Source organism: Chaetura pelagica, unplaced genomic scaffold (assembly GCF_000747805.2).
Source record: "Chaetura pelagica isolate M959 unplaced genomic scaffold, ChaPel_1.0 scaffold67, whole genome shotgun sequence".
Taxonomy (NCBI): domain Eukaryota; kingdom Metazoa; phylum Chordata; class Aves; order Apodiformes; family Apodidae; genus Chaetura; species Chaetura pelagica.
The window spans coordinates 512,942-523,422 of NW_009954107.1; the positions used below are offsets into that span (position 1 = coordinate 512,942).

Below are 10,481 nucleotides of genomic sequence, written 5' to 3' on the forward strand. Positions count from 1 at the left end.
GGTACCGGCGCTGTGCCTGATGTACGTGGTACCGGCGCTGTGCCTGATGTGGTACCGGCGCTGTACCTGATGTACGTGGTACCGGCGCTGTACCTGATGTGGTACCGGCGCTGTACCTGATGTACGTGGTACCGGCGCTGTACCTGATGTGGTACCGGCGCTGTACCTGATGTACGTGGTACCGGCGCTGTACCTGATGTGGTACCGGCGCTGTACCTGATGTACGTGGTACCGGCGCTGTACCTGATGTGGTACCGGCGCTGTACCTGATGTACGTGGTACCGGCGCTGTACCTGATGTGGTACCGGCGCTGTACCTGATGTACGTGGTACCGGCGCTGTACCTGATGTGGTACCGGCGCTGTACCTGATGTACCGGCGCTCCGTGGCGCCGCGTTGGGTGTTCCCTCACGTTTCCGCCACACTCCTTGGGATACTCTCCAGAGTCGTGCGTGCTTCCCCGCCGCCTCCCGGTGCTGCTACTTCAGGGCCGGGCTCTCCCACCTCCTTGCGTCTCTTCAGACGCCTCAGAGCGCTGAGGTCCAGAAATCCTGCCCTTAAGCCCTTGGTCAATGATCTTTTCTTTACACTGTAAACTTTAATTCCGGGTGTATTTATTTTCAATAAATTGTTCCTGTCTTGCTCAGCAATGCTAACTAGTTCGATAACAGCGAACCCTGTGGTGATGATGAGGAAAACCTAAAATTTACTGTAGTTAATGTGCATTAAAACCAAGAAGAAATTTGAAATATTTGCCACGGGCAGGTGTTGGATTACAGTTAAAGGGTTTCCAGAATTCCACTCATGTTTTACCCCAGACTTGTCCGTAGACAGACCTTCTATACCGTTATTAGAAAGTGACTGAAAACCATTGCTAGAGAGAACCTACAAGATGAAGGAGGTTGCTTGGCATGTTGTGTCACTCGGTGTTAACGCCACCAAAAGCTGTCATCTTAGTACCCAGGAGATACCTGTTGAAAGATTTTGGCACAAACTGTAAATTCAGTAAGAATTACACCAGTTGTATTGCAAATGCATTTGATTTTCTGTCTTGTCATATTTTGAATGTGTTTAACAGAGGAGATATAATGGTGTCTAGACACAGGATCCATTTGTCCTATAAGCACCAAAGCCGTCAGTCATACGGTCGACTATTCAGACTATGTTTATTGCCAGTATTTTAAATCTAGACCTTCTTGTATTTTACTTAAATAAACTTTTTGTTTACAGGTGTGGACTGCTTATAGACTGTTAAAGTGGAGCAAACAAATAAGGGTACTTCAACTCTTTTAGTGCAGTGCCGTGTCACGCAGATCCAGCCATGGCTGCGGAAGTGAAAACTGATATGGAGAGGATTGGCCTCTTCAGTGAAATGGGTTATATTACCATTGGAGATAAATATGTATCCCAGCATATGCGTAAGTACAATTAATTTTAATCACTATTTAGTGATAGGGATCACCTCTAGTACCCATCTACTTTCAGAATGACTATTTTCTAATGCAATATTTTATTTGTTAGAGGGAACTGATTTTTCATACATATTCTTTGCTCAGGCCTACATTATTAAGAGAAAGACTTGATATGTTGGAATGAATATAGTGAAGAAAGGAAAAATACATTAAAACTGAATAATATGTATGCATAATGGCTTGATAAAATCCTTTTGTGTATACATTTCTTTTTAATATTGATTATCTGTAAGCTACCAGTATTTTCCTGCTTTTTGTGAAAGACGTGCCTTCCAGCCCCTAATATTCTGTGATTCTTTGTGTGCTTCTTCAGCAGGTTTTGTGTTATTGACAATTACATTGTAATTATTTTAAAGTTACTGTTGCAATTTTTTTTCTGTGCTTATCTAACTTGGGTGCACAAGATTCCCTGTCCTGTCTTTTAAAATAATATTCTCCGTGTTGTTTAATGGGAATACTTACTGAGAAAGGCAATGCTTGTGATTAGTGAGGTTACAGAGTTTGACCCTCAGCAGCTGCTTTGAAGCGGTAGCACAGAATACTCATCATTTCTCACTAGAGGCATTTCTGCTGTAGTGTTGTGTCAGTGATGTGAACCCTGCCTGGCACACTATTACCACACTTTTGCTTCTGGGCATTCAAAACCCAACTGGAGGCAGTTAAGCTCTCCTACCTGCTCTGTAATCAGTGAGAGAGAAAGATGGTACTCCAAAGTATTACCCATTTTATATATAAATGGGCATCATCTCTAGCTCTCATGTGTCCTCTGGAGTAACCAGTCTCTCTCCGTTGCATCTAAAGGAAGTGCAGGGATTAGAAAACTAGAAGCAAGTGCTGTGAATACCTTCTCATAGCATTGTCTTTCAGATACAGCCATTTATTTACATGGGTGAATCAGAAGTTAAATGTTCTGTGGTACATTCTTTGAGCCACCCAGATGCTGACCTTATTTTTTAGTGTAGGCTGAGAGAAGCACTAACATCAAACAGTTATTTACAGTGCTTACTTTTTTAAAGGCCCTTTTAATGAAGCCGCAGGCAAGAACAGACAGATGTTACCTGGGGGGACCAAAGCATTGTCAGCTCTGCAGGCAGGTTATTTTGAGCCTCAGTTTGTGAGGATTTTTGAAGGTGAAGCCTACTCAAACCCTGTTCAGCTAAGGAGACGCTACAGATTGGCAGAATCAAAGAAGAATTTGGGCAAAGCTTTCATTCCCAGTAATGGAGACAAATTGCCGTAAGTGTTGTGAAAATGTTTTAAACTGACCTTTTGTCTTTTCTGTGCACTAAAGATGATTGTCACAGATTATTTCTGATAAAACCGGTAATGAGACTACAACATTGTAGTTTTATACAATCTAGTGTTAGCCAGTACTGAGTGAAGATTTTTGAGCAGCAACATGTAATTACAGGTAAGGGAGAGCTCAACACAGGTAGAAATCAGGTCCTGTTCCTTGCTCTCAACTGCGGTTTTTTGCTGTAGTTTTCTTACCCTTTAGCTGTAGCTGAAGATGGCTATGGGAAAAATGTATGGATAATTAACAAATGAATATTTCATTTTAATTTAGGAGGAAATCTGTTTTAACTTGTCATATACTTCTTCCTATTTCTGAGCCTCCCAAAATAGACATGGCATATATATTGCATAAACAGTAGGAAAAGGGACATTATCCAGGTGCAACTGTTTCCTCTCAGTGAATCCATATCCATTATCTTTTTGCTAGAAAAAATACAGTTATCCTACAGGATCATCAGAAGATGTTGCTGGGCTGAGTGATATATGCAGAATATTACAATAAAGGCATCTTCGCTATTTTCACAACATTAGTTGCATGACAAAACAACACCAATGCCACTGGTGTCATGTAACTATTATTATTCACATATAAAACCCAGATGGAGCCTGGTTACTCATTTATAACTATGCATTCTTGTTTTATTCTTGTTGCTGTAATAAGAGACAGGAGGATTCAGTCTGTGTACAGGGTCTAGTTCTTACAGTCTCATGGAAAAAAATCAAAACAATCTCTATTAAGCATAGTTGTATTATTAAAATCCTTAGAACTTCATCTCTGCTGCCATGTTGTTTAATTTTTATCCATAACACTGTGCATGGAATTGTGGTAGGAAATACATGGGCAGTGGATCTGATCTGGCTTTATATTTAACCTTTGAGATCTGTATGTTTGGGTTTTCTTAAGGTGATTTAAGTGCACTAGACATGGAAAGCCTGAAATATTTGCAAAACATTAATCAATGTGTTTGTTTTCTGTTTTTAGATCTGGGCTTGGCAGCTATTATGGAACCATAGGAGGACCATATCCATACTTCAGTCCGCTACGGAGAGCTGAAGAAAGATACGTTCCTCCCGGAAAGAATTTTTATACTAATCCAGGAAAGAAAGGAACTGGATATGGGTAACTTCACAATTTTGCTTCTTGTGGAGTATTTTATTAAGTTTTTAATGAATATTGAGCACTTAAGTAATTAATTTTGTTTTTACAGTTATCCAAACCTTACCATAGGTGAACAATATCCACATGAAGCAGATGGGTATGAAGTAGACAGAATAAATGCAAAGGTGAAAATATTTGTCTTTATTATATATTACTGTTATTTATTACAATTTGCATGAACTTTTTGTTCCATGTGGTGTTTCCTTTAGCTTGAAATCAGTAATGCTAATTTACAAAATGAAGGAAGGAAAACAAATTAATGACCATCCTGTACAAAAAATGATTTAGGTATTGTTAATTCATTATTTTTTCTTTGAGATATGTGGCAGCATCCCACACACGTTCTACCGTGCAGGACTTGACCTTAATTTTTTATTTGGAGACTTAAGGTGCAATAATGACCAAACAATGCCAAAAGCAAGAACAACAATACTTCCATGTTGTTGTCAGAAGAATGGAACCTCATTATCCTACATGCTGTATAAAAAAAACCCAACTTTTTTTCATAAAAATTCACAAATCTAAGAAAGCTTGTAAACATGCATGCACTGATTTTAGTTATCCTGTGTATTTTGAGCATACATAGTGAAAAATAGCAGCAGGAGAACATTTTTTGATCTAGGATAAGAACAAGATTAGAAGAAACAATTCTTGCAGTTGAGTAAAATTTGAAGTAAAAATTAAGCATCCAGAACAGAAAATGGGAAGAACAGGGGAAAGAGGGAGCCTGGATGGTTTCCACAGGGTAGAAAAAAGGAATTTGTTCTGAGACCTTAGCATGATTTGCTATGTGACACTGTATTACCGATACATTTTATACTTGTCTTATAATTTTTTGTAATGTTTGAACCTATTTTATTTTAAATTGGAATCTGGGAACAGTAGTCAACATCTCCCACAGTACAAAGAACCAATTCCTAGAGAAGCTTAGCAAGGTGCTCAGAATCTGGGAAATGTAGTGGCCAGGGTTCACAAGGGTGAGGAGCATGCATGCAGGCAGAATTTTCAAGCATGTATGCATGCATGCATGCCCAAGATACAGGTATACACATCTTTACACATCTATTAGACAGATCTTAAATGCAGTGCTCTTCCTGACGTTTGCCTCCTATACTTTCATGATTGTTGTGCTTCCTGGTCAGTGAATCTATGGTCTATTATACATGCAGGGTATATTAAATGCCTCGATCATCAAATAAAAGCAAAGAAAGTTAGAGTGAACATTCTCCAAGACTGAATTTAAATGCTTTCCATTTTTTTTACCATACAGTAAAAATCCTCAAGATTGTTTCTTTCTATGTATTTGTTCTACAGAAAGAACGAGAGCAACATAAACGATTACTTAAAGGAGGGCCTTTCAAGTTAAATCTATATCCCCGGGAGTACTTTGACATGAATCCCTATTTTAGTGACAAACCTTTGCCTCCTGTGAAGAAACCACCTCCCGGGAAGCCAATTGCACCACCTTTCAGACCAAGTTCTCCTGGTAAAAAGGTTAGTTAGTTATATATTCAGATATTTCCTGTTAAAAGCCTTGCTTATAGTATTAAGTATTACAGTATAAAGGTAGAGACAAATATTTGGTTTTGCTATTAATTTCTTGCTTTTCTTGAAAAATATATTACTCCATTTACTTTGTTTTCAATTTACAAAGCACTGAAATCTTGTTTGACCCAAGAACAACTTCTAAACAGTTTCAAGTAACCTAAAAAGTGTTTGCGTACAGTGACTAAAAAGTGACTGCATACACTACAAAAAGATACAAAGCAGAAGGTTATGCAAGAAGTGACAGTAAGACTAGGTAACTGTAGCACAATGAAACGCTCTCCTATTTTGGACTCTGTTAGTCACTCATATAATTTTTGAACCTGCTAATTACTCTCAGCCTACACAAACATCTGAAAGGTTATTCCCAGAGGAGTTATGGGAATGGATAGCTGGAAGGAGCAGAAAAAATAAGGTTAGTCCTTCTGCTCAAGGAAAGGCTGCAAAATAAACTCTGTTGCTTGTCCATCAGCAGACACATATTTGGAATCTGCTTTAGAATTTGCCAACTCTGCAGTAACTAGGAAAAAAAAAGGAAAGGATAGAAATATATATACTTGGAAGGGCTTAGGGGGCATAAGAAAGAAAGCCTGGAGTTAGTATGAAAGATCTATAGGAATATACTTCATTAGTTCCAGTTGCTTAGTGTAATTATTTCTTAAAATATAAATGGATGTTTTTCTGTTCCACAAAACATTCAATCCTGATACGTTTTTTTGTGATGAGATACTAAACTTACGCCATTCACCTTAGGCTACACCTTAATTTTACTTTAAAGTGGATTGAAGATGCATAAATACCTCTCTCTTAAATGACTTGAGATACCTAATACAGAAACACCCCTTAATCTGTCACTTTTCACTTCTTCATTTTGGAGTTCCGTCATCGGTCCTTTAATACTGTGCTCTGCTAAACCACTGTTTTCGTGTTATTATGTCCTTCAATCTTGACTTATTTGACTGACATTGATTCACCTGAGGAAGGTAATGAGAGCGAGAAAAATATAGCTATTCAGAAAGAGAAAGCAAAAATGCTTACACACGAATAATTGTGTTGGGTGCATGGCCTCATAGATGAGGCAGCTGAGATCTTTCAGAATGGAAATGTTCTCAGAAAATTTAGCTGCTAGAAAGTCAACACCTCATCTGGCTGGCAATGCTGATGATCCTGCTCCAGGTTCCCCATCCTTCACACTGTATGTACTTTCTCCATAGATTTAAATTATATGTACTTCACACAGCTATTTCACTTTCCCTCTCTGCTATATAAATTCTTATGGGCAAAATTGCTTTATTGTTGGTTGAATAGCTTACTTTTGCACTTTTCAGGAATGCAGCCTCAGCAGACTGTGGCATTTAGCTGTACTAAGGGATTGCATATAATTAATCAGGTCTCTGCATCTTTATTAACTAAAATTTGTCACTCTTGTACTACTAGTGGACATAATGGTTTTGGGAAAAGCAATGCTGTATTTAATCCTATATCTCAGAAAGCATATTGATACTAATGCCCAAGCCCTGCTCTATGTAACAATCCCTACACCAGTACTGGACATGGAGGTGTACTGGTAGACTAATACTGAGATAGTAGTTCTCTGGTTTTGCTACAGGATAGCTCATTTTAGTGAGCTGTATTTTTACTTCTTTTTTGGTTGCATTTTTAAGATCCTTTCCTCAAAATCCAGACTTAGGGAAGAACCGTTAAAACTAAGAATTCATCAAAATAGTGACTAACATTTTCCTTAAAGCTTCAATTGCAAATTTAAGGAATATTTGGGATTTTTCTTTTTTTAAGATAATGTGATGCAGTCTCCTATTCAGTATTCTTACTTGCTTTTGCATGAAAAATACTTTAATTAGCTCAATTTTATTGTAGATTGGCACTTTGAAAAGTTCTTTTTTTTCAGCCTGGGGGCATGAAAGGAGGCACATTTGATCCTTACCCAAGCCATTCTGTTGACCCTTATGTAATTGCAAAACCTAGGGCTGTCACAACTACAAAAGAACAACGGATTTTCCATCCTCCTTCTGGACCAAAAAGCAGACCTGTTACAAGCATAATGACTTTAAATGTTACAAGGTGAGCTCCTTTAATTTAAGTTCATGTCTCATTTGTGCTGTCCACTGAGAGTCATTATCACAGGTGTTCATTACTGTCTAAAATAATTTAATAAATAAAGAAACAAAGTATTAACTAATGGATAAGAAATGAGCTCGACTTTAAAAATGGATTCCTACTCTGTTTTGTAAATTCAAATTACTTTCTAAGGCTGCACATATTGTAGAGACCTTCAAAATCATGCTACACACTGAAAAGTTATGATTTTTTAGTATTTCTGACTTGGTAAATTAAAAAGGACCAGGAAAGTTCCTGTTAAAAAACAAATCTGTTGTTTTCCCTGTGTTTATGAAATAAAATTGGCTCCCTCTGCTGGCAAACATAGTATTAGGTAATCTAAGCCTGTGAAGCTTTTGAAACTAGGGCACTCAAATTGTATTCTTAACCACAAACATGTCACTGTGTAATATTAGAAGACATTTATAGTACATGCACATATAATAGTGTCTGTATATAGGTAGATTAACACATAATTAGTTACTTTTTTATCTTACTAAGCTATAACCCTTACATGTAAATAAATTTATTTTCTGGTTTTGGCTCTTGTAATTCAAGCAGTAAATAAGGCTGTGTTCTTTAAAGTTATTCCAAGAGATCACTTTGAAAATCAGAGTTGTAAGATTGCATGTAGAGCAATTAAACATATTATTTTGCATACTTCATGAGTAATATGAAATATTTGAGAAATAATTGATTAAAATTTAAAAAACTGTTTTAGAAGAATCTGCTTTGAATTTGTGATTTGCATATCATATATGAAATCTAAGAAATGCATTGCTGTTCTGTCTACTTTATTTCACCATGTATGTGCATTTGCATATTCACTTTTTAAAGTTGCAGAGATAGTCTGACGTTTTTATTTACACTGATGAGGCAGGACTAGAAGCTATATATTACTCCACATTGCTTTGTGTTGCTAATCGGAAGTGAGAAAGAACTGAAAATAACTTTTTGGTACACCAAAAAGAATGTTAGCTATCAAAAGTGATGCCAGGAAGTACAACAGTCCATGTATGCACTGGTGTTTTTAAACTAGTAAATAGAGAAAAAGAATGGTATACTGGTCTGTGTAGCCTTCGTATCAGGGTAATTGTTCATTTTAGCGCTTTATAAACAAAATTAAAAATCATGTTTAGAAATGTTTTTATTGGGGAAAAAACCCTAACTGTACGTAGATTTCAAAATTTAATGCAGGAGACTGACTGTGAAGTATCACTGTATCTTCACAAATACAGTTATGATGGACTCCTTAAAAGTATTTGTAAGGAGAAAAAATGCACATTATAAGTAGTATTTCAAATTCTCCACTCATATTTCCCTCCTAAGAATTTTAATGAATGTATTTACTTTTGGTTCATTATTCCTAGGTTTAATAGAATGAGAATTGTGAACTGAATTTCCTATAAGCATGAAGATCATAGCTCATAGATTTTAAGAAATGTGGAAAGACATTTTTCAAATTGTCTGCTTCCCCTCTGAATTACAGTTATTTATGTATTTTCCAATGGAAAGCTTATCTTCTGATATTTGGACATAATCCTATAACTGTATTTGCTAGTGTAAATTCTTGCTCTCAGGCAGAGCTCTGTAGAAATCAATTTGACTTTACAAGGATGCAAGCCATTAAATCTAATGACAAGACTGAGTGTATCACAGTTTTTTATTTTTACAGAAGCTCTTGTAATTTGTATGATAACATTCTACAAAATATCTAGTAAACTTCTCTTTGTTTACATTTCAGATCATTAAATGTAAAGAACTACAAGACTGTACAGCTGGCATCTTATTAGGTACAAAAGGTGAAATGAAGGTTGCACTTTTTAGACTCTGTAAACTGTTAACATTGCAAATAAAAATGTGAAAAATGGAATTCAACTATACAGGACAATCCAATCTGTTTAACTATGGATAATTAAATATTTAGTTTCTAAATATAAAGCTCTAATAAATAATTTAAGATCATTTGTTTATTAATCTAGGGTTGTATTTTTATAAACATTTCCATCTTATTGCTTAACTGGACTTTTGCAATGTACTTTTAGAAAGCATACTTTCTAATTAGTAATTTGGGTTGCAAATTGAGTTTATATTGCAGTGGAAAGAAATGCATATGTTTTAAAGTGAAGGTCAGTGTGTGTGTTAACCAAGTTAGTCTGTAGCCCACAATGAAACTAAGGTCATTGTTTCCCTTTGTCACAGAATCATAGAATGGTTTGGGTTGGAAGGCACCATTAAAGGTCCTCTAGTCAACCCCCCTGCAATGAGCAGGGACATCTTCAACTAGATAAGGTTGCTCAGAGCTCCATCCAACCTGACTTTGAATGTTTCCAGGCATGCGGTTTCTACCACCTCTCTGGGCAACCTGTTTTAGCTTTTCACCACCCTCATCATAAAAAAATTCTCCCTTTCATCTAGTCTAAATTTAATCTAAAGTCTTTCAGTTTAAAGCCATTACCCCTTGTCCTATCACAACAGGCCCTGCTAAAAAAAGTTTGTCCCCATCTTTTTTATAGGCTCCCTTTAAGTATTGAAGGGCTGCAATAAGGTCTCCCCAGAGCCTTCTCTTCTCCAGGCTGAACAACCCCAACTTCCTCAGATTTTCTTCTTACCAGAGGGGTTCTAACCCTCTGATACTTTTTGTGGCCCTCCTCTGGATCTGCTCCAACATGTCCATGTCCTTCTTGTGCTGAGGACTTCATAGCTGTATGCAGTACTCCAGGTGCAGTCTCACCAGAGTGGAGCAGAAGTGCAGAACCACTTCCCTTGCACTGCTGGCCACGCTTCTTTTGATGCAGTGCAGGATAGAGTTGGCCTTTTGGGCAGCGAGTGCACATTGCTGGCTCATGTCCAGCTTTTCATCTGACAGAACCCTCAGGTCCTTCTCAGCAGGGT

At 37.2% G+C, this 10,481-nt stretch overlaps 1 protein-coding gene across 1 annotated transcript; it reads left to right on the forward strand.

The window, feature by feature from the left end:
• The first annotated feature begins 1,320 nt into the window (after positions 1–1,320).
• LOC104393013 (chromosome unknown open reading frame, human C4orf47) lies at positions 1,321–9,379 on the forward strand. Its single transcript, XM_010002458.1, has 7 exons — positions 1,321–1,417; positions 2,488–2,707; positions 3,750–3,887; positions 3,976–4,051; positions 5,241–5,420; positions 7,378–7,550; positions 9,331–9,379. Exons 1-7 carry the CDS (start codon positions 1,321–1,323, stop codon positions 9,377–9,379), a joined length of 933 nt encoding a protein of 310 aa, XP_010000760.1.
• Positions 9,380–10,481: the final 1,102 nt, after the last annotated feature.

Bases quoted from the DNA above. Each gene is read 5' to 3' on its own strand.
- LOC104393013 (XM_010002458.1), top strand. From the start codon at position 1,321: ATGGCTGCGGAAGTGAAAACTGATATGGAGAGGATTGGCCTCTTCAGT. The intron at 4,052-5,240 runs GTGAAAATATTT...TTTGTTCTACAG, and splicing joins TAGACAGAATAAATGCAAAG to AAAGAACGAGAGCAACATAA. The intron at 5,421-7,377 runs GTTAGTTAGTTA...CTTTTTTTTCAG, and splicing joins CAAGTTCTCCTGGTAAAAAG to CCTGGGGGCATGAAAGGAGG.